General features: G+C 41.8%; 1 protein-coding gene across 3 annotated transcripts in view; it reads left to right on the forward strand.

Moving 5' to 3' along the window:
* Nucleotides 1–24,748, forward strand: part of kremen1 (kringle containing transmembrane protein 1) — a 94,704-nt gene that overhangs the window by 30,372 nt on the left and 39,584 nt on the right. For all 3 annotated transcript variants that reach the window (XM_088076437.1, XM_042487471.2, XM_042487472.2), the window contains 2 exons: nt 11,315–11,477; nt 23,502–23,593. In XM_088076437.1, coding sequence (XP_087932563.1) covers nt 11,315–11,477; nt 23,502–23,593 — 255 coding nt within the window. The remainder of the gene's footprint in view (nt 1–11,314; nt 11,478–23,501; nt 23,594–24,748) is intronic.

Below are 24,748 nucleotides of genomic sequence, written 5' to 3' on the forward strand. Positions count from 1 at the left end.
GCACTCAGTCTCCTGCAACAGCACTGACAGAGCCTCAACCCGAACCACATATAATTTACATTCCTCAGATAGCAGCTAACCTGAGCACAAACAGGACTATCGAAAACAGGTGTGTTTAGCGACAACCCCTTTTCTTTCATGCTTCACCTTTTTTTTTGAGTTCTGGCTGTTATGTTATAGCTTAAACTGGCTTAACGTACAGCGCACAGAGGGCCTGCGTGTCGATCTGAGCTCCATCACTGAGAATGAATCAAAATGTTATCGTCAGAACAACGGGAAACATCCTACAAAAGAGAGCGGACAGGAGGTCAACTGAAGCCGCACTGGCCGCACGGCTTACATCATGTTACCGCAAATTGATTAAGGCCTTTGAGAGGCTGAGTTAGGGAATTGACAGACGTGTACACACACACACACACACACACACACACATACTTAGTGGGCGATATCTACAGTGCAGTGATGAGTGGGTGAGAATGGCATCACCACAATGACACTGGTCCCGCCATTGAGGGAACAAAGGAGCCTGTGTGCATGTTTATGTGTGTGTCCTTTCCCTCCGCATCAGATCCATCTTAAAATACTGCGGCTGCTCCACTGATGAAAATTGCTCCCTTTCATTCGTACTGTAAGTGCATCTGAGGGGGAAGTATGAGGGAGGGAAGGGGGGGAGAAGGAGAGAAAATAAGAGCTGGAATGATGTGGGCAGGAGTGCAGATTAATGCATGTTTTGTCACTGCATATGTTTATCAGGGTGTCTGACTGTGCAAGTTGACTGAGAGATCATTTTACCATCCATTTGCAGGCAAAACAAAGAAGAAGAGTTTGAAACACCCCCATGCATGGCATTGGCAGCAGCAAGCCTTCATGACTTGTATCACAAGCCGTAGATCCTCCGGTTATCAAAGGCTGCATGCAATGAGGAGCCCATATGGGGTTGTGTTATTTTCTTCACAGAAGATACACATTAGCGAGGCATATTTCTCTCCCTTAAGCTTTGCATCGGTTGTTTGTTTGCTGGTGAAAAGGCCCCAGCATGCAGCTGCGCCACAGAGCTCCTCTGGAATGAGATTTGTACCTTTGTGGCGTTGGAGACGCTAACTCCATGTTTGCTGTTAATTTTACAAGCCTGGTCTTTGTCGGCCTCGTCTGTAACACGGGGAAATGTGAAATAAACCCAGTGTTTGGTTCAGTGGTGTTATGCACAAGAAGGAGAAAATTAGAGCCCGGGTTAACAATCTGTGGGATCATAAAAACGCTCTTTGTCCCACCCTGACTCACTCTGCCTCCCTTCTTTCTTTCGGCTTAATTTTTGCTTCCCCTGCCATCCCTCTGTCTTTAACAATCCTTCCTTCAGTCTCAATGCTCTGCATCAGTTTGCAGTTTGGTTTAATTTAGGATGGATCGATCCCAGACACTAAGTATGCACCTTCGAAAGCTCAAACACCCTCAGCCCTTCTTGGCTTGTCTATCTGTGTTCCCTCCCTCCTCCCTCCACTCAGGCTTTCTCCTGGCTGTACGAGTCTTGTTTACGCTGGTGTCAGAGTTGGTTTAGAGCAGGTTCAGTGGCTTGTGTTGAGTATGCAGGAGATTTCCACTTTTATTTGTTTAACCTTGTAACCCAGTGATACTCAACCTATGGCCTGTGGGCCAAATCCGTACCCCCCCATCAGCTTTTTAATTTACAATAAAAATAAATTGATTGACACTGAAAATTGTTTTTATACTTTTAGTATACATAAGGTGTCAGTATATAAAACATAAAAATAGAGCTTGTTTATCCAAAAAAGTGCCAATGGAGGATCCCCCGAACCCCCGAAAGAGTTTCTAGCTAAGCCCCTAATGTCATAAAATTCTAGAAACATCCTTAAATCCTAGAAGCGTCCTAAATTCCTAGAAATGTCCTAAAATCCAAGAAATGGCATACAAATCCTAGAAACAACAAATCTCCAAAAATCTTAGAAGTGTCCCAAAATTCTAGAAATGTACTGAAAATACTAAATATTCTATAAAAATAATAGAAATGTCCTGCACCCCTAGAAATGTCCTAAAATCCTGGAAACATCCTACAATCCCAGAAATTTCCTAAAATCCTAGAAATGTCCTGAAATTCAAGAAACATGCTAAAATGTCCCCAAATCCTAGTAATGTGTTAACATCCTAGAAACGTCAGAAACTTGAAATCCTCAAAACTTGGGGTTGCTGGTAGTGGCCCCTGGCCTCCTGTCATTTTGCAAAAGTGGCCCCCAAACAAGCAAAGCAAGCTGAGTATCCCTGCTGAAACCCATTTCATCTTATTGTATGGAGAATTGTGTAATTGCATGTGAGGAACTACCGACAAAAAAACAAGGACAACGACGGAGGTGAAGAAGCTTTTGTTTGGAAATGTGGCCTCCTTTCTGGCAGATGTTGATTATGACTTGAGGAAGGAGGTGCCAGGGGGACGTAATTGAACGCGACACTTTGTCCGCCCTCATGTCAGGTTGGCTGGCGGGTCTCTGATGTCGACGTTTTTAGCCAGCGGCTTTTTTCCCCCCAGGGTTTCAGCGAGTCCCTGAATGTCCTTTGCGTCATTGTCAGAGGCTGCAGCCCATCAGTCACTCCCTGAACGTCTGCCAAGTAAAACTCACAGTCGTCCCTCCTCGTTCCATCCTGGTCCGCTCGCAGAGCCGACCTCGGTCCATCTGTGTGATAGGAAATCCCACAAAGGTGGATGTATCATCTGCTTTGGTGTGTTTGCTGATTGATTTTTCAAAATCTGTCAAGACATAACACTTAAATTTAGGGCCAGAGAGCAGCTTGTGGCAAAGAACCTTTTCTGCTTTCCATTTTTGTGACAAGCAACTTCAAACAGAGGGGTTTTTTGGCAGCACGTTCAGCCCACAGCAGATTAGACTCTTTCCATTACGGAGCTAAATAATAGGGGCCGCAGTAGAACGAGATGGGGCCATGTTTTATAGGTGCTACCCAGCAACTTTGGCAGGGAGTCCTGTGGGTCTGTGGCTACTGTGGTAGTGAACTCAGGAGGTGGTGCAGCGGAGGGTTTTTGCAGGGGAAGAATGGTGGTGATGAAGGCTATTTTGGGACTAAATGGTTTATGGCCTGGTTATCTGGGGCTACAACCTCATATGACAAAAGCATGTAATGAAAGGAGGGACTGTAAAATCCCATTGAGCAGTCATTGTCTGCAGATTAAACTCGTTAAAGGCATCTGTTCTCATCACTTGGAAGGCATCATTGGAGGTTTATTTTGCACTTTCATTGACCCTCTTGCATGAGGGCCCTTTAAAAAAACTTTTACAGGAGAGGAGAGATCACAGAAGCAGGGAGGAGAGGTGTGGTCCATTAACTTCCGAGTTCCCCCCTCCCTCTCTGAGAAGTTGCTGACTTCTCCTCAGTGACTTCATTAAAAGAGCCTCACTGAATCTGTGACTATCTGTGAAACCTGGATAAATAATGTGATGCAGTCTTTCCTGTGCTCCTCTGAAGTCTGATGTGGTTTTGATGTGGAAATGGATGCTGCTGGGGAAAAGGGGAACCAGACTTGTGTTGCAGCCAGCTGTGCCCCCCCCCTCCTCTCCCCAGAAAAGAAACCCACTACATCTGGCCTGGTTTGGCCTGGCCCTGGCCTCCGCTCTTACTACACTGACATTAATGATCCCCACAACAGTAATGGCTACCAGGACACAGTGGAGGGGGAACATATTGTGGCAGGTTGTGCATTAATAATCTGCCGTTTCTGTCATCTTTGTTTGTAGACTTTGGAAGCGTTGTGAATTCCCAGCGCGCAGCCTCCAGTTTTTTGGTGTTGCTAGTGCCTGTACAGATTAATTTTTTTCTTGCATAATACTCTACATCAGGGGTACTCAACTAACTTTGCACGTAGGCCTCTTTTGCAATATGACAGGAGGTTAGAGGCCAGTCGCAGCAGCCCCACACATGTTTCTAGGCTTTAAGAAGAGTTTTAGGATTTTGGGATGTTTCTCAGATTTAAGCACGTTTCTAAGATTTTGGGACATGTCTAGGATTTTAGGATATTTCTCAGATTCAGCGTGTTACTTCGATTTTAGGATGTTTCTAGGATTTTAGGAAATTTCTAGGATTTTAGGACATTTCTTGGATTTTAGAACATTTCTAGGGTTGTTGGATGTTTTTCAGATATTAGGATGTTTCTAGGACTTTTAGAATATTTCTAGGGTTTCAGGATGTTTCTAGGCTATTTTGACATTAGAGGCTCAGCTAGGATCCATGTCGGGAGTCTGGTGGATCCTCTACTGGCACTTTTTTGGATAAAAAAAAGCTCTAATTTGATGCTGTTTTATGCATTCTGGCCCCGTCTGCATACTAAAAGTAGAAAAAAAAACCCAGTGTGAATCACTAATTTTATTGTAAATTAGAAAATGTTTGGGGGGGGCCCACAGGGCTCCCTGTAGGGGGCCAGATTTGTCCCAAGGACCATAAGTTGGGTGTCACTGCTCGACATGCATGCTTCTACCATAGACTCACTGTGTGTCATTTTGTCATAGTGGAAATATTGCTCGTTCGCTAAGCCTGTTTTGCCGTCCCCAGAGCTGGAAGCATATAATAAAGATGGAAGGAAGCTCTTTATGTCAGCCCTCCGCGAGGAAGCAGTCGTCTGTAATTATCGCTGCTTTTCATCCCTCGTAGCAAACACAACAAATAAGTGCTCTTGTGTGACCTGGCAACGCGTCTCAGAGAAACCATTTGTTTTTAAGCGTGTTTGTTTGTGTTCTTGTGATCACATGACCAAAAGCCCCGTACTCTTTTCCCTCTCTCTTCCCCCACTCTCTTTTCCCGGAGCATCAAGTGCATTTGAAGTTGCAATGTGGAAGTCATTAGCCACAAATCCCAACAAATATAATAACAGGGCGATTAGCTCTCTCTCAGCGATCCTCCGCTGTTTTCCTTTTTTTTTTTTCTCCGTCGCCGGGGTGGTGCAGTATTCTGTGAGCGCTGGGCTTGGTCAAGGGCGAGTCCTCCTCTTCCCTTTCCCGGACTTTTTCTATTTGTAGATCTGCATGTATTTTATAGGAGGCTTTCTCCCCCCCCTTCTCTCCGCCTTTCATGCGGTGGTGGCTCTGTTTCCCATCACGGCCCATGATGAAACCACAAGAAAGCCCAAGCCCATGTGACGAGAGCGCAACAGTTGCTTGGTGACAAGGAAAGGGGTGTGAGATGAGGGGGGCTGGCTGTGTTTGAAAGGGGAGTGGGCCTGGTGTGCTGACGGTCCAATCAGCAGATGCGCTCTTCACATCCTCCAGGACAAGGATAAAATGCTCATATCCACGCCGCTCCAAAGTAAAATTGTCCTTTTCTCTTAAGCTTGATGGATGTGTGGCCGTCCGCAGGGCTCTTAAATGGACCATTCATCTTTAACGATAGCCTCACTTATCGCCAAGTCCTTGCAGATCTGCTACTTCCCATTCCCACCACAAGCAAATGGTGCCTTAAAACCACCTGGAACAACCCCCTTCCCCTCGCCTCCCCTCCTCCCGGTGGCAAAACGCTGCCATATTTACCATCTCATCCTGGAAACTAACTTGGCCGCAGCAGAGCGGGATGATTGCCAGCAGCGGCTCGTTCCAAGCAGACCATGTGCAGACGAGCTCTGCTTCATCCCGAAACTCCAGAGTAAAGTTTCCTGAAGGAGGAGAGGAGACATTTACAAAGTCATTTGGCTCTTTCCTTTTTGATACAGTGCGTTGAGCAGCACTGCATGCAGCCAAGTTCAGTCATTTTAATACCCGCTCTTTTCGAAGGGAAGATATTTGAAGGACGTGAGCTCATTTGGGATGCAGGCGGCTGCCCTGTCCCTGCCTGATGTTATCCTCTCTGACTGGGGCAGTAACAGTCGTGATTGCTTTTGGGGAGCAGTGACTCATGATTGTGCTTGTGCCGCTGCCAAACTCTCAATAGCAGTGTTTCCTTCTCTTTCTTTCTCTTGCAGTCGTTGTCGGTGTCCAGAAAAATGTAAATTCCCTGAAAATTCATCATCTGATTCTTCCCAAATTAGTAGTATATACATATACATATATATGTTATATTATACAATGCAAATCCATATGCCATCATTCTTGAACTGCACCGGGGCGGTTAACGCAAATGTTGGTATAAGAACGCCTTCTTATCTTTAAGGTTTTCTGCAGGATGAAGGGATACTTTGCCAATTTTAGACCAGCTTTGTATCAATGCAATGTAGGTAGTATGTGGAGCTGAACTGTGATAAACAACCCTCCATCTAACAAGTTCCTAGATGTCCCCTCATTCGGCAAAACTCTGCTGGATGACCCATATTGATGCAAAGCAAGACAGACCCGCCCCTCTTTCTGTTTCTCAAACTTGGGCTCAAATCCAATCAAATACTAAAACTAAGCACTGCTGATCAAATATAGACCAAAATTCTGTTTCTACGTTGCATATTTCTCGCCTCAAAATGTTTTAGAAACATGTTTTAGCTTACTGTATAACTGTATTACAAGGTGGTTAATTGATGTGGTATTGTGCAGTGCATTCTGGTAGTTGTAGGTTTTCTACCTCTTGAGCTAAAGTGTCCTTTTTCTCTGTTTTCTGTTGTCTTGTAACACCAATATCAAAAGTACGTGGTCTTTGTACTGCATGGAGGCCAAGTTTTATTAAAAGCCCACCTTTCTAGCAGTGAAACACCTCTTTAAATGCATTTAATTTAGTTTAGTGAAGTTAAGTTTAGTGTAGTTTAATTTAGTTTGAAAAGACAGACAAAAGAAATTAAAATTTTAAACACTGTGCAGGAGAGGGTTAGAAGCCAAAAATGGCTTACGGAGATAACTCACCTATTAAATAACGATGATCATTTATAAAAAGAAAAAGATTAAAAAAAAAAAAAATTGCATAATTGATCAAAATTTCAAGATTAAACAGTAACACAAAGTTGATAAAAATGTACAAATGACAGAAAGTTTGTATTTACAAAGGGAACTGCATAACCAATGAATCAGTGAAGTGCTATAAGTCTTTGTAAATTAGAGTCCTTTTCAGATGTTTTTTTTTTATTTAAACACTGGGCCCTTCATAATGTGCATTATTTAATACACCTCACCTGTCCTCTGGGAGTCAGCCCGGCGATAAGGTGTGTCCTCCAACCCTCTCATCGCTCCCCCGTGTAAGGGTGGCAACAGCATGACCCCTGTTGTAACACCATTAAGCTGTTTTTCCAATTTTATGGAGTCGTGTTCCGCCTCAGACACTCTCAAGTGGATTTACGATCCGGTGGTTGATATCCTCACATGCCGACGTGGTATTAATTTGCTAAGAGAGAGCGAAGCCATTTACCGACAATAGAGTGCCATCATAATTGCAGGAACCTGACACCCCTGCAGCTCATTGCTGCTGTCGAACTCCTGTCAGCCGGGCGATGGATGGCTGACAAGCTTGAGTGAACAACACAGCCGAGACAACTTTAATTAAAAGCAACTCTGGCTGACACACTGAGAACAGCCGGGGCCTTTGATTTACTCTAAAATTAAGTGTTAGCAGTACTTTTGTGGTGGACGCAAGAGAGACTGGAAAGCCTGTTTGCATGCAAGCTAACTGCTGTAAATATTGCCAAGCGTGGTAACAAGTACGAGAAACTAATTATTAAACACATGAAACTTTCACAACATTTATTTCTTATTGAGGCCCTACATAAAGGATACTCAACGTGGTTTGCTTGGGGGCCACTTTTGTTTAAGACCAGGGGCCAGTCGCAGCCTGATGTATACATTTCCAGGATTATAGGACTTTTCTAGCATTTTAGGACATTTCTTGGACTTAGAACATTTCTAGGATTTCAAGACCTTTATTGGATTTTAGGATGTTTCTGGGATTAAGAACATTTAACGGATTTTACTATGCTTTTAGGATTTTAGGACATTTCTATGACTTTATGACGTGTCTAGTACGTAAGAATGTTCCTATGGTTTTAGGATATTTCCAGGACTTTAGGATGTTTCTCGGATTTAAGGACGTTAAAGGGATTTTAGGACATTTCAAGGATTTTAGGATGTTCCTAGGATTTTTGGATATTTTATATTCAAGATTTTAGGCTTAGCCAGGATCTCTGTCGGAGGGTGCAAGGATCCTCCACTGGTACTTTTTCGATAAACAAACTAATTTCATGCTGTTTTATGCACTCTGGCACCTTGTGTATAAAGTACAAAAACATTTCCCAGTGTGAATCACTTTATCTTTATTGTGAATTAGAAAATGGTTTTGGGGCCACCTGGCACCTTATGAGCCAGAAGTTGAGTATCCCTGCCCTACATTATACACTTTCTGAACAGACTTTTAATTTGGCAGTTTATTGATCACCCACAAATAAAAAAATAAACATTGTTAAGTCTTTTAACTGCCATTATTGATGCTTCCTGGCTCCTCTAGACCTGTGAAACAGCATCTAGAGGCTGCCATCCTACAAAGAACCTGGCAACAGGCTACAGAAGTTGCATTACAAGGCTGTGAGGCTAAGCGATCCCAGAAGAAATGTTTGTCTGTCTATGAGTTGAAAGGGGATGACAGAAAAAGGCAAAAGCAGGAAAGGAGAAAAAAGTAAAGGATGGTGAGAGACGAGAACAGACGAAAAGATAGGAGGGAGAGAGGAAGTTGGGAAACCTTTTGGACTCGAAAGGGAATGAGAAAGAGCCTTGGAGCACAGCTGGCTCACCAAGGGGTGTAATGACTGTCATATTGCAATGCATTAGCTCATACTCAGCCCCGACAGCTTGACTTGATGAAAGGGGCCGGTCATTGGCTAACCACGTACATAGCAACAAGACCCCATGGAGACGAGCCAAACAAGCGAATATTATTGTTTTGGTTTTTTTCTTATTAATGTTTGATTGACAAGCATGAGTCAGAATAATTGTAGCACTTCCATGTGCTCTTGCTTCACATTTTGAAAAGCAGGATGTGTTGATGCATAAACTGTAACAAAACTTCAAACTGGTACAACATAAAGAGGACCTATAATGCTTATTTTTAGGTTTATACTTGTATTTGAGGTTTCTACTAAAACACGCTTGCATGCTTTAATGGCCAAAAACACTTTATTTGACGCATGCTGTCAATGTTAAAACACTTGTATTCTGAAATGCTCCGTTTTAGCGCCTGTTTCTTTAAGGCACACGTCCCGAAAAAAACCCAGTCAGCATTTCTAGGTCTTCTGTGTCTTGGTGTCCATGCACCATCATTGCAGCCGAGTAATAATCTGCTGATTTATACTCTACGTTAGATGCGGACATGATGGAACATTCTGTCCGTTCTCTGCGTTCATTTTTTCGATATTTATGCGTGTTTTCTGAAGCTTCCAAATACTGACAAAAGAGAGCAGTGCCACTGTAAGGCGTGGGGACATTGTAGAGCAGTTTAAGGGTGATATGGCTGTAGGAGAGGATTAAGACATTTGAAAATTAGCTGAACGGAAAGATTGGATTATATAGTAAAAAAGATTTTCTCCATCCACATGCCGTTATGTATTTGATGGTCTCACAGTCCATCACCGTCTACAACGCTGCCTCCATTTAAAGGAACATTGTAACGACCTCCTCAACCGTCATCTTGTTTGTTGTTGTGTGAAAATTGTCTCTTTCCTCAGGGGTCATCTATTGGATGTATCTATGCCAACATAAAGGAAGCATGGAAGTATGAGGGCAGTAATGTTTATCTTTAATGTTTTTCACAAAATGACAAAAACAAAACAAAAAACAAAACAATAGCATACAGTGCAGGGAAATGCAAAAACCCAAATTTGAAGCCTCCACCAAAAAAATTAAAATAAATAAAGATTTGACATTTCACAATGTTGTAAAAAACACACACATTAAAACAGATTGAAAAGGCTACATAAAAGTAAACTGTGAAACTGTTATATATATTTTTACATGTAAAGGGATTATAAATGATCCCTAATGGAAAATAGTGACACTTTCTGTTTTGAAATATCATCAATAAGCTTTGAAACGCAAACAGACTCCTGCTCTGGTAGAAATATGATATAAAATTTTGATGAAATTGACAACATTGGCAATCAAGATTACAGGATGCCCTGACGTTAGCATGCAGCTACATGTAGCGGTGTACTTGCAGCTGAGGAATGACTGTGTAAAGCCTGCTTACCTTGAAAAATCACCAACACAACATTATAAACACAACTGGGCATGTTACAGCAGGAATATGATCCAAAATCAGGGAGAAATTTACAATATTGGCAACCAAGATTACATGTTTCCCTGATGTAACATGTAGCTACATGTAGCAGTGTGAGCTAAATAATGTAAACACTTGCAGTAGGGTGCCTGGAGCAGATGACCACAAAAAAAGAAGATAGAGGAGCAAAAAATGATTTAAACGGCGTTTTCACATCTGTAGGAAACCTGAGATTTTTGCTCATTATTTTTTAAACGTTGAGCTCAATATAAAACTTTTTAGCCATGTTTAATATGAATATCCGTTATTGTAACACTAAGACACAAAATACGGAAAACCATAATAAGTCCCATTTAATTACATATATACACGGTTATCTCGGCTGTTTACACTGAAGGAGTCTCCTGCTCTGTCAACAGTCGCTGTAATTATGAGCACCTGCAGCATGAGTAATCATAACAGTCACATAATAAATTAATATTTTCCATCCTAATGCAATCAAAAGAGGAATTCAGTTGTAGCTGTTAAAATTCTCCTGACGGGACCCCCCCCCCCGAGGCTGAGAGCGATGAGCGGTGATGGCTCATCACGCTCCCATCAGCCATTGTTTATTTAAATTCCCTCTTTCGGGGAAGAAAAGCCTTTCACCAGCCATTGTTTTGCCTTGGGAAACCAGCTCTCTCTCTTTCTCACTCCCTCTCTCTGAGTCGGCCATATGGTTGTCATACACTTCCTGGAAATTCGAGCCATGTTTGCTTTTGGTTGTATATCTGTGGGCCATGTTTTTTCTACACTCCTGCGTTGACATTAATTGAAACAATGCTGTGATTGATCTTGCTTTACCATGTTTGGCCAGAGCTGAAATAAACTTGAGCCCGGGCAAAGAATACAATTATTCCAAATGTATCGTCTATGATCATTCCAAACACATTAAAACATTTTTAATAGCGCAAGAATATTTCACTGAATCCAGATTCTCAATAAAGCAGGTCACATATGTGGCTGCCTTTTATACGTGCCTGTTTCAAAGCTCTCGCCAAGCTTTTGATTTCCATCTTAATGGACGTCTAATCCTTTATTGCAGACACCAGAGATTTCTCTCACTCTCTCCATCTTATTTCTCTCTTTTCAGAGTGTTATACTGCCAACGGAGAGGACTACAGGGGTTTCCAAAACCAGACCAGCCTGCATGGTGGTAAACCCTGCCTCTTCTGGAATGAGACCTTCCAGCACCCTTACAACACCCTCAAATACCCCAATGGAGAGGGAGGTTTGGGCAGCCACAACTACTGCAGGTGAGTTCCTTTTTTATGAAAATGGAAGTTTACTCATGGTGTAACACACATAGGGCCTGATCAGACAGAGTGCATTTTAGCAGCCTGTGTGTGACTTTTTAAAAATGTTTTCAATGAGAGTGAAGCATTTTGCGTGCTGCTTTTGCGTTTCTGAGCGCCTCGTGTTTTTCTGGTCGATGCATCTTGTGTTTTTGCAGACACTCCCCAAGCATTTTGAGCTGAAAAAAAAACAACAGAGAGGAAAAAGTGCCTTGCGTCATTGATGATTTTTTCACTTTGTCTAGTCTGATGAAATGAGAGGGAGGCTTTCAGTTGTGGTGATGGTGGTTTGTGTTTAGTTTTCTCACTTTCAGCGGCATCCTAGGAAAACTGAGAGACACATCTGAACAAACTGTCGCCTCAGCTACTTTTTAACATTCTACCAACTGTAATTAGGACCGATGATTGTCAAACTGGAGAGGAAGACAGGAAGGACAGGAGGATATTGTCAAAAGGGGATAAGTTATATCAAGAGCAGATGTCTTTAAAGCAGAGGTTCCCAATCATTTTTACTTGTGACACCTTAATGCAAAGTGGGGCCACTTTTTGGAGGCCTTTAGAGATACAACTGTCCAGTATTTCAAGAGACACAATCACACCTTAGAGGAACATTTGAAAAATTGTGAAAAAGTTATGGAAACCGATGAAAAATATGTCTTTTTGAAACCTTTTGGAATGTCACTGATAATATTTGAGATGAGATTATTGAGATTATTTTCATTGCAGGCTACACTCATTTTGAAGAGTTACATGTAGCATTTTAAACATCCAGTGTTTTTAATATTGATTGATTTGACTGTGTTGGTAAACTGTCGCTAGGTGCATTTGTTTTACAGAGGCTACAAATAGAGCTAAGGGAAAAAATTTAGTGAGACATTATTCTGCAAGCGTTTCACTCATTTCACCCCCCAGAATATCAAGTAGGCTTCAGCTTTCTCTGCACTGGAAAAATAACTTTTCCATCTTGGTTTTTATTGTAAAGCAATCTCTTTTTATGCTGAAAATCCATCAGATTGTCCACAAAATCCTCAGCAGTGGCTCACGGTGTTCAGCTGACAATCTTTTCTACAGTTATCTTGTTTGTTTATGACAATTATGATTGATATTATTGATGTAAAAATGCTTTGAGTAGCACCTTTAAAACTCAGACTGATACTGATGTTTGACAGCGCTTTCAACTTCCTGGACAAAGCATTTGACTTCTTGAATAATTTAGAAGCAGGTCATTGTCGTTTTTGCAAAGAGTTTTAGCACGAGGGACCTGCTCAGACATTCGCCGCTGAATATTTTATTAGTGGTACCCAAACCGAACGCTTAGCCCTGTCATCACAAGGACACAAACATGCTTGAAGAGTTTGTGTAAGCAAATCTCCATCTCTCATCCCTGGAATGTAAAGGGACACGGTGGCTTTGGGTGTCTCGAAAACCCTTTCTAACCGTCAGTCACACTCCAAGTACGACTGTCAGCGTTGTATGCGCGTGTCACAGACTTGTGTATTTGCAGGGAGACACACTCTTTCGTGAGTCAGTTCATATTCAGCGAGACGTCCAGAACAGTGGCTTGGCCCTGATCGCCAAGCCGTAAGAAACAGGACACCCCCTCCTCCACGGCCCAAAGCCTCTGAAACATTTCTCTAAGTCATGGTTGTAAACTCATAACGCAGCAATGCTTTGAAGTGGCACTGGGCAGATTTGTTTTTACTTGAACTGGATGGGAATTCGGAAGATTTATGAGCAGGATACATGAAGAGGATCGAGGAAGGCTTTCCCTACACATTAGGGGTGTATTATGTCCAACAAGCGATCCAAAATGGACATCTTCATTGTTTGGATTTGGCTATTTTCTTGGCCACTGATGCAGCTTGCAGCTTTTCTGACTCACTGACAGCTCCTAGCTTTGTTTCCTCCTGACAGAGGGATTTCTGTCACTTAGGGCTGTAGCTACAACTTCTCTCAGTCCCTCTCAGACATCCTCCTTGTGCAGAGCTGTGTGGACCAAAGTGGCAACTTCATTGTGAAAAGATGAGGGATGGCATTTATGGCATGTCTGCACAGGGTCAAGTATTTGTGCATGCGTCCACCCGCGTGTGTGTTGGGGTGTGCACACAACATTTACCGTGCAGTGGAGAGGGTTATCCTACTCTGGGTTTCCCACACAATCATTTATTTGTAGCAGCCGGCCACAATATTGGCGTTCACCACCATATTTTGATTTTCCCACTCTTGGAGCCTTACCATTTCTCTCTCTCACACAGACATATTGGTTGTGCTCTTAATCCTTCTGAGTAAATTGGCTCAATTTCTTTCAAAAACATGGGAAGAAGACAGCGAGCAACTTGAGAAGAAATTATTTCTGAAATAGCAAGAAACAAGAAAAAAATAGCTGAAAATTAGCAAAAAAAACCCCCAAAAAAATATAATTAAAAGGAAGATAAATGCTTATGCTGGATCTAGAAACAGAAAGTTTCCTTTCATTTGCATCTGCAGCAGCTGCTTCTCTAACCACTTGATTTGATCTGATCAGTTCAGATTGATCCGACCACAGACTTTACTCATCAGTTCTCCATCTTGCAACTTAAATCCTACAAACTGCTGCCGTGGAAAAAAAAAAACCTCATGAAGAGTTCTGCCTGTGCTGCAATCATGGACCTGCAAAAACCTCAGAATCCAGAGAGGGTACACAGAATCCACATCCCCCCATCACAAACACACACACACACACTCACACACTCACACTCACAATCCAAATCTGTGGGAAACGCTGCACCACAAAGCAGGATGGGTAATGTTTGATTTGTTTGATCACACAGAGTTGGCTTGTGAGATGGCTTGGACCTTGTTGCTCAATTTGGATTACAAATCTCCTTTTTTAATATGAAATCTATCTTGCGATTCAAATTCTGTTCCCCGCGTTTCTTTAATCTTTCTCATCTTCCTACCCTAGCGCTGTCTACCTTTCATGTTAGGCTTGCATTTTTGTTTCTGGCTAGAACGCCACAATAGGTGGTAACTCTTAGACAAAATAGGGGTACAGAAAAAGGGGAGCCAGGGCAGTTTCGGCATGTCCGACCCTGAGGCCAATTGGGGGTTTTATGAGATGAGAGCTGCGGCCAAGGCACAGGTGGATAATGTGACGCTGCAGGTTTTAGCTTTTACACGCGGCTCTGAGCACATATCAGATGTTGAGGAGCAGACAAGGAGAGGACTACAAACCCGCTTCTTGTCCCATCACTGGTGTTTTCCTGGTGGTGATTTAGTCGAGAGGGCACCACAGTGGTGCTGCAGAAAGAGGCCTAACAGCCCCCACATTTCATCTTTATAGCCTGCTATAAAAAACCCAGTGAAAACAGGGAGAAACTGGGCAGAGGGGAAATGTCACATTGTTCCCCTGCAAAAAAAAGCAGCACAAAGCCTCAGGAAAAGGACAACAGCTCTCGTGTCTAAGCTGAGACTTAGCAAGAATCATTTCAACAGTGAGTATCATCTTACTGATAAGTGACGTGGTTCCTTTCAAAATTTCAAATGATATAATGATCCACTCTCAAGTCTGGTGTTGAGCTTGGACGTTACTCCTTAGTTTCACACTTAAACAAGGCTTTTTTCATTCCTTAAGGACTTTGTTGACCTTTTTTGAATACCTCACAACATTCATAAGAAGAACATCTCAGAAACTGAAGTCCTGATTGATATTTCATTTATTTTTCCTTCCAATCTATTGTTCCTACAGACTGATATTGGACTCTCCCTGCAGTGCATTAGTATGAGGGCGTGAAGTGCATGACGGTTCAGTGGGTGGTTGAATAGCTTTGCCAGCCATTTCCTGGCTATTTATATGCAGGTGCATTTGTGTGTGTGTGTGTGTTTGTGTGTGTGTGTGTGTGTGTGTGTGTGTGTGTGTGTGTACAGTACAATTTATGAGTGTCCACTATTGCTTCTAATGCTTTTTCCTTACATAGATGAGATAATGGAAATGCCAGAGTGAATAGTGTTCCCCAGGTTGATTGTAATTGAATCTCCATGATGTCAGGTGCAAATCTGGGGTCAGGCAAACTGCAGCCAAGTCGACCACCGTTTGTATGAATGCATTACAATCCGAGTGCGCTGCTTTGTTAAATTGAAGAACTTAATAGAACTGTCCTGCGAGAAGATGTACTGCATGGCGCTAAAGCATCTGCCATCAAAGTTATGGTAATCTCAGAATTGGAGTGCTAACTAACTAACTTCATGCAATAAGATGTACGACTCATGTGTATGTACATGTTTCTTTGAAAAGTCGGTTCACCCAGATTACGTACAAACTTGAACTTGGTTTTAAGTCATGCAGATAGTTTTGGTTTTATTTGGTGAGGTTCTGAGATATCTGAGATTTGAGATTTCTGCCTCCAACTAGTAGCGTTGTAGTTGTATTGTTACGGAACATAGTAAAACGAGTTTCCCTAAAAGGCAAGTTGCCTAATCAATCCAAAATTATCCAGAATCCAAAGTCAGTCTTTTTTACAGTGTAACCTTTAGCTGTAATCCAGCTTTAACGGCACAAATAACAACATTTAAAGCTTCTTGACTAGACTGGAAATGCACCTTCGGAGTCAAAATTAACTTCTACCTCTACGTTTTTGTTTCTTTATACACATACTTGTACCACCAACTCTGTTTAAAGGCACTACATATCTTCTGATGAAGTTTTGTACTCATGATTGAACCAGGAGCGTGTTGTGCCAATCTAAGCAGTAGAGATGCTCAGACTGTGAGTCATGTAACGTCTTTTTACTTTGGGTCCAGGTGCTCCCCAAATAGCTCCTCCTATTTCATTTGTGGTCCTCTAAAAATTCAGTTAGTTATCTTCTCTTCCCAGAAACAGTGTTTTAATGATATTATTAATAATCTTGAGGCCTCACAATTTTCAGTGGACGTACTTTCTGCGAAAAAAAAGACAGTGAATTCTCTAGATTAACCAAAATAAGATAAGACATCTTAGAAAGAAATACCTTAAATCCTGGACAAATAAAACCCCAAATTGTTTACATGGATGCATACCAATAGTGGCAGGTGAAAAAAAAGCCTCCTGTGTAATATGTACAGATTCCTTAATCAAGAAACATAGTCTTGTGTTTACCAGCCACACATGTAACATCTCAACCTCATATTTAGCTCAAGCAGACAGTGAGAGATCAACAACAGACAGTAGACTATACATATCGCTCCACACCCAACGTGCCTTCGTCTTCAATACATGCATTCATGCAGCACAGCAGCAGGCAGCAGTTTGCATGCTAATTCATCCAAGTCAATTAAAAAGTCTTCTCTCAGGCAGTAATTTGCCAGACTCTGATCTGCTGTTGACCTCAAATCCCAATCCAGACAAGCCTTTCACCACAAATTTCCAATCAACGTTTCTCCTCTCTCCAAATTGGCTTTCGTCTTTTTTCTTTTTTCATGTCTTTATAAGTTTAACTAAACAAAAATCCCCCTAGAATCTCCCTTAAAGGTGTAGTGTGCAGGATTTTAGGGATATGTATGTATATATATCATGAAATGGAAGATAACATAAGAAGTAGGCTTTGACATTATGTAATATATCATACCTTCATATCTTACTGAAATTTCACTGGTGAATATGACAGTATAACTGTGTGGCGGTAACACCCCCACCCACCCCATATGGCGAGTGTGGTACTTACATTCAGCTCTTCAGACTAATAAATACAAAATAAAAACCTACAAAATGTTAGGAAAGGTTATATTCTGACACCTATTTTCCTTACAAACAGAGTAATGCAACTGTCAGCCTTTTGAATTCAACGTTCTCTCAGTCACTGAAGACTGACGAGGCTTAATTGCCACTTCATTCATACTCCACAGACACAAAATAAAACTCACCCAAGCTGTCATGGTTACTCTTGTTTCTAATTTAGTTAAGAAGTGGACTGATCCAACAATCACTTGCTCCTGTTTGGTTGAAATTAATCCTTAATCACCAAGTTAGATGTAAAAGAACATGCTGTTATTCCACATGGTCTCTGTCTGCCGTTGCTGGCCGCCGGCTGTTTACAGTCCCATAACTTGTCCCTCCACCACTGGGCATTGGGTTTTCTTTAAGCTCAGCTGTCTGTTTCACTAGTAGAGACCACAGACTTAGCTTTGGTGGTGCATGCTGTGCACTACATACAATGAGTGTAATAAAGAAGAGTGGCTGTATTAATAATTGTATTGAAAAACGTACTGTAATACCGTGATACCAAGCTTAATAATAAGTATGTTATCTTTGGTGTAAAACCACGTAAAAATAAGAATTGTTTTGTTTTTGTTACCTTAGAATGAGCTGTTTGTGTCGACATAGAGAGCAGGTCCTTGTCCACAGTGTCCGCCATGTTTCTGCAGTAGCCCAGAACAGACCAACCAGTCACTGGCTCTAGATAGGGAAATTCATGTGTTTGCGTCGGCCACAGTAGTTAGCAGTCCCCTCACAGCAACCTGCGTTCGAAAAACTCCGATTTTTTTTTCATTATGCAATTAGTTTGTTCTTTGTTTTAACCAATTTGAATCACCTGGTTTGTTTGTTTTGGAGAGGAAGAGAACTCTCCAAATAATTTGGCTACCGCTAAACATCTCCTGAACAATGAACACTGAAGCACATCTGCAATGAACCAGACGGCATAAGAGAAACAGTGATTTTTAACGTGAAACTGCTTTGTTCAGTGGTTAGTCATTTAAATCACCTGGTCTGTTTGTTTTGGAGAGAGGGAAACCTCTGTGAATAATTCAGCATTCGATGAAAACATAAAAGGAATCCTAACTGGGAGAAGTTTTAGCCGGTTGCAATCTACAGTCCTCACCACTGGAGGCCACTATATCATCCACACTGCTCCTTCAAAGTTAAACTCATGAAAAACAGCTCAAAGGATGTTATTTCCAGCATTTGCTCACATAGTTTGATGTAAACGATTTTGAGGTTTTTATAAGAAGTTTCGGTGTGCCAGGCTTTTTTAAAGGTGATCATAAATTTTCTGATTAAGGTACGTGGAAAATGGTTATTAAAGGAAACCTTTTGAACAGAGGCCAGGCAAGAACAGCTGTTTTTCTCTGTGCTCAGATGTGAGCCACACTCGCCTTCAAGTGCAGGACTGCAGAGCCTCTGAGGCAAAAATGCAATGTGGCTATAATTGGCTCTGTACCGAAGTGTGTGGCTCACTCCGAGCAAAATGAGTCAATCAGCATAATTGTGCCAATTAACTGTCCAAACATCTTCTGTGATCTACCTCTGGGTATGGGAGTGTTTCAACAAGCTCTTCTCCTCAGAGCCAAGCGGGCCATCTCTGACGCACATGGATCTGAATGCAACCACCCGAAAAACACACACACGCGCACACACTGACGGCAACTTTTATCAGAGTGTCACCACAAGGACCAAAGTCTTTCTCTGTGCTGCCGGGTTAAACAAATGGATTTCCGTCCATTGGGGTCGACTCTTATCTGCACTGTGGCACCTCAGCTAATCTGACACTGTCTGCTTTTAACTCTCCCTCCATCCCCCCTCTCTCTCTCACACACACACAAACGCACACACACACACACACACACACACACACACACACACTGGCACCTCGGGGCAGGATTGATTATGTTTCTCTGTCATGTGGGCTGGCTGTTCACCTTAGCCCTGTGGATGATGTTCCCATGCTTTTGCTAAAAGGGTGTGTTCAGGTATGGGTGTGTGAAAGACAGGGATGTAACACTATGTTGGGATCAGATACATTAAACACCTTAAATTTTCTCCTTAAGTATGACACTTAGTGGCCCCTCCTTAGCCAAAGGACATGGCAGAAGAAAAAAAAAAAACAAGGCTACCAAATTTGTCAGAGGAGAAAAATATTAAACTTCTGGAGGAACACAATAACAAACTAAAAAGTGAATTTGATCTGCAAATAACAGCAAAAAGAAAACAACAAATGTAACAAATGCATTTCCGTTTGGTTGATCCGGTCGCGGGACACTCCTCTTGGTATGCGTTTATTTTCTTCATTTATCAGCATAAACTCAGTCATGTTGCAGTTTAGACAGAGTCAGAGGTACTGTACCTTACGTTTGTTTTCCTTAATTTGGATGCTAAGGTCTTTTGTGCAAAAGTTTATACTTCCTTCATGTCTGAAAATAGATATGTCCGTTTCAAAACATTGTAAACGTCACTGCACTCATACTTCCATGTGTCCTTTTTGTTGGCAAAGATACAGCAAGAGAACAAGAGAACTGATTCAAAAGTTTCATAGAACAACAAACGAGGTGACGGTGGATGAAATCGTAATAATGTACCTTTTAACGGAGGCAGTTAGGACTGTGTGATATGATGAAATATATCGTCTGACAATAAAAAAAAAATGTTTAACTTTCTGTTAACGCTAACATCCAACCGTTGACCTGAAGCTTCAAGTCTACAGCAAAATATCAACACTTCCAGTCTAACATGAGCCAAGTCCTCCAAGATAAAATTACCATGGGTTCTGCTATGTTTTATTTAATAATAGCCATTCTTTATTTAACTTTACTATAACAGTACTTTATTTAACTTTATACTTTACTTTTCAGAATATGGACAGAGGGATCCCAATGAGCCCTAAGACTAGAATAAGGAGAAAACCTTAAATGCCTACTTGAAAATTCAAAGGAAACCCCAAGGAGAAGACTTAAGGGTTTTTGTGCAACTGATATGCTTTTAAGGTAGCCTTAACTCAAACTTTGGAAAAAACCTTAAGTCAAGGTGTTTTTAGCAACTGGCTGCAGGTTTTGGGAGAGCTTGAGGGGAACACTACGTCATTTACTGATCAAAGATGGTGCTGGGTCAGACATGGGATGGGTGGTCCGCTGAGCATGTTTAATGCTGATGGTTGTAATTCATGTCTGCCTCCTTAGGGGGTGATTAAGAGAGTGCAGTAAATTACATAAGTGGCTATAGACGGGCTCTCGGGAGTCTTATTTCAAATAGGGCTATTACGTGTTGACAGTGCTGAAAAAGAGAAGGGGAGAGAAATAGAGACAGGGTATGTAATCCAATGTTTTGATGGTTGGACCCAGTTTTTGCTTTTTTCAGCAGTGGCCTCGGGCTAAACAAACAGGTGTCTGCCTCCAATCTGGGTGGAGCAACAAACAGATCTGGGCTCATGATACAGTGTCAAAATATACTGAAAAATAAGACTGGTTTCCTGTTCACATGCAACTAACTCAGGTTTAGATCTGGGTGGGTATCTGGGAGATCTGGGTTGTTTTAATGGCAGAATAGCAGAGTAAATAATGAATAAAAGACGTTTCTTCATGCATTCCCAGGCCACAAGAAAGAAAGCGATAACTGTTTGCCAGATATTTAGAGTAAAAAGCTTTAAGGCACTTAGACTTGAGTTCAACCCAAAAAAGTCTTTGCAACGACATCTTTGTTAATACCTCATTCTGAGAGTGAAAAGAGAGGAGGAAACTCAGGATAGTGTTTTTGATAGGAGAAGAAAAGAAATGGAAACGCCCTTCACAACTTTGCTCACAATAGGCGAAACGGGATAGTGCAGCGCCCTGGGGCTTTTTCAAGATGCTACAATGAGGTGTGTCGAAAGAGAAGAGAAAAGGTCTCTTGCAATTATAGTCAGGTCTGAAAAAATAACAATGTCATCTCAGAGGGCTTTTTTAGTCAACAGGCTGTGTATTTTTACAGTTCAAATTAATCCTGAAATACAGCTCAAAGCACTGAAACAACACCAAGATGAGTTCCCTCTGCATGCAAACTGATTTGATATCATTTATCAGCAGTTTAGGATTTTGCATAAGGATCACGATGTACAAAGTTGCACGATCACCCTGGAGATATGCAGCCTGCACAAAGCTTTTAGGCATTCCCATCTTCAGTCCCACTTCATCATTGCTTTTGTCAGTGAAACTGAAAAGCAAAAGCACCGAGGGGCCTGTCAGCCTTATTATGATGGGTTAAAAGTGCCTTGATGAGGTTCAAAAGAGCCCTCAGACAAAAGCTTTGCCCCATCATCCTCGTTTTTTTCAGGTCTGTGTCTGGCCCCAGAACAAAGAGCCTTCCCCCCCGACCTCCAACCATCTCCACCCATCAAAGACCCATTGGGCTGGCCTTTGACTGACATGCATGGTCAAGCCTCCAGAGTGCAGAGGAAGAGGCTAGACCAACAACGCCGAGGGGTGCTGCTGGGGATGATTGACACAGCCAAAATAATCTCGCTCTGAAACATTATTGAGTATTCAGCCCTCTGCAGCGCGGTCTTCAGCTGATAGCTTGTCTTTGTGTTGTTATTTTGCACTCACATCTCTACCATCACCCCTGCTTCCTTTCCTTTATCCCCTACCCCTCTCTCTTTTCAGCTCTTACCACATCCCCAGCACACCACTGCTTTCACACTGAGAGTCAAAAATGACGTGCCTCCACATTAGGTTATTCATGTGATTTTTGTAAAAATCTGTGAAAACTATTGAAAAGTGGCTAAATCTTGTCCTTATTTCCCTTTTGGTGAGCAAAAAAACAAAAATGTGCATCACAGCAAACATCTGGGAAAGAATTGGATAGACACAACCCTGACACTTCACTGAGTCACTGTCTCTTAGCTGTCCCTTTAAATACAGTTTTTCCTGTTTACTTTTTTGACAACTTTTTCTGTTGTCAGAGCTGAACAAGCATAAAAGTGTGACTTCCTCACATTTGAAAAGCCGAAACCAGCAAAATTTTGTATTTTTTTGTCTCCATGTAGACAATAGCTGAAGTCGGTTGGTTTATATCTTTGGGCTGTCCATCCGTCTGTCTGTCCCAATGCAATATCTCAAGAAAACCTTTAGGAAATTTCATCCGATTTGGCACAAACATCCATTCAGACTTAACTTTGAACAGATTAGGTCTTGGTGGTCAAAGGTCAGACCTTGTCTGTCTCATTCTTGTGAATGCCGTGTCTCAAGAACACCTTGAAGGAGCTTCCTTAAATTTGGCACAAACGTGTACTTGGACTTAATGGTTTGTGAAAAAGAGAGAGATGACTGGTGGCTCTGCATAATCAAAAAGTAGACCAGCAACTTGTGCCAGGTGCTCATGGAGAACAGGAAACAGCAAGATACTCAGTAAGGCAATCTAGGCACTCCAAAAATGTAGAAAACAAAAAAGGATTATAAAAAGCCGTTATTGTTTTGGCTAAATCATCAAAAGAGCCAATGTGTTTCGACCACTTCTGGCCTTCCTCAGGGCTTTAAAAGCAGACAACGTATAATTTGATCAGGATTGATGATTGAAGGTCAAATGTCACTATGACCTTACAAAACAATGTTTTGGCAGTAACTCAAGAATTCAAACAGGATGAAATGATGAGGTAATGGCATATTTTATCCAAAAGGTCAAAGGTCAACTCCACTGTGACATAATGTCCTGCAAATACACATTTCCATTATTCAGCATCACAGCTCGGTAACAGAAGAGGAAACAGTTGGTCATATACTGAATTGGTGACGCTTATCTTGGATGTCCACCTTGAAACTGTGCTGATTGTAGAGATCTTACCAGCAACATCCATTTTTAAAGTTGTCTGGCTGTATGAGTCTGGACAGACATGGATGTGAACTGTAACTTGACTGGGTGATGGAGGCATACAGCATTTTTTAAATCATTTTCTCAATATAACAGCCTCTGATTAATTTGTCGGCCCATCAACCAATCGATTAATTGACTAGTTGTTGCAGGTTGTCATCACAAGGTTGCGTGAAAAACATAAATACAGATTAACATTGTGTGTTTGGTTTCAAATACAAAGTGAGTGTTGACAAAGATGATGCAAAGCTGGCTTTTCTGAACGCTCTGCCTTCTCAGTCTGCACTAGTTACGTTTTTAGCCTGAAAGAAAACTGATTACTGTTAACCAGAAGTCAAAATGGAGAGAAAATATACAGTATCAGATTTTAAACAGCTAAGCAAAGACGTGGTATAACTTTCCCCCCTCTGTGTGTGCAGGAATCCTGATGGAGACGTTCAGCCGTGGTGCTACATTGCAGATCATGAAGACGGGATCTACTGGAGATACTGCGACATCCCTACATGCCAGAGTAAGAGATTCTTGCCACTCCTTTATCTGCCTCTCTCTCTCTTTCTCTGCTTTGCCCTTCCATGCCCTCGGGGCGGTATCACGGGCACACGGACCAGCCATTTTCATGGCTATGCTCATCTGCTGGCCTGCTATGAATAGCTTTTATAGATGGTATGGCTTGTACACAGCTATTATCATCTAAAAAATGCCTCTAATTGCCTCCCGTCACCCCTCCTCCTGCCAAGCCCGGGCCTGCCCTTCCTTTAATGCGAGCTGTCAATCACTGCCGCTGTGTGTGTGTGTGTTTGTGTGTGCGTGCGTGCGTGCGTGCGTGCGTGTGTGTATATGTGAGTGCCTTTTTCATACGTTTCCCCTTTGGCTTTGTAGCTTGTTTTGACACGTTTTTTGTTTTTTTATGGGAGTGATTATGTGCATCTATCTGATTGTGGATACATTTGTATGTTTTGTTCACACGTGGGTGTGAATGTGTCACTGTCCGGTAATTCTTGGCTGAATTGTTTGTACTGTGACTGTTGAAGTTGGGAGATTTTGTGCTTCTGTCTTCTCTACCAGTTTGGCACACATTTACAAAGAGCTGCCTGTCTTTAATCCCATTACTTTCATTCTCTCCACCTTTATAATCACTGCTGTTGAAAACTGACTCAGGTGGATCAACCTACACTGTTTTTGATGCCAAAGATCAGAATTCCTGCAGAGAAGCTTAAGATATAGAGATTCGCTGCAAGCGTGTTTTTGTTTTTTTAAGTAACTGTCATACATGCTTTTATTTCTAAAGCATTTTGAACGTTTCACTGAGTGTTATTCCAATATTTTCCACGTGCTCATAGCGAGGCAGATGTGGTCAAAAGTGTTATTGCATACTTTTAGTAACTAAAAGCAACTGGGACACAATGTGAAAAATAAAGGCGGTTTCTGCAATTTGGCCCAACAGAACTCAAATATTATGTTTAACTAAAATAAATATTTCATTTACCTCTTCAAACATGAATTTCATTCCTCTTCCTTGTGTAATCAGCCTGTACGTTTTTGCTATTTTCCTCTGAGATTAAACATTTGTTCCCGTCTTTATATTTTCTACAGTTCTATTTCTTTGCCAAGCGCTTATTTTTTTCCCCTAAGTCATTTCTCTGCCTGTTCGGAGGACAAAAGCTGC

The sequence above is a fragment of the Plectropomus leopardus genome, chromosome 4 (genome assembly GCF_026936395.1).
Source record: "Plectropomus leopardus strain MGB_pleo_1.0 chromosome 4, ASM2693639v1, whole genome shotgun sequence".
Lineage (NCBI taxonomy): Eukaryota > Metazoa > Chordata > Actinopteri > Perciformes > Serranidae > Plectropomus > Plectropomus leopardus.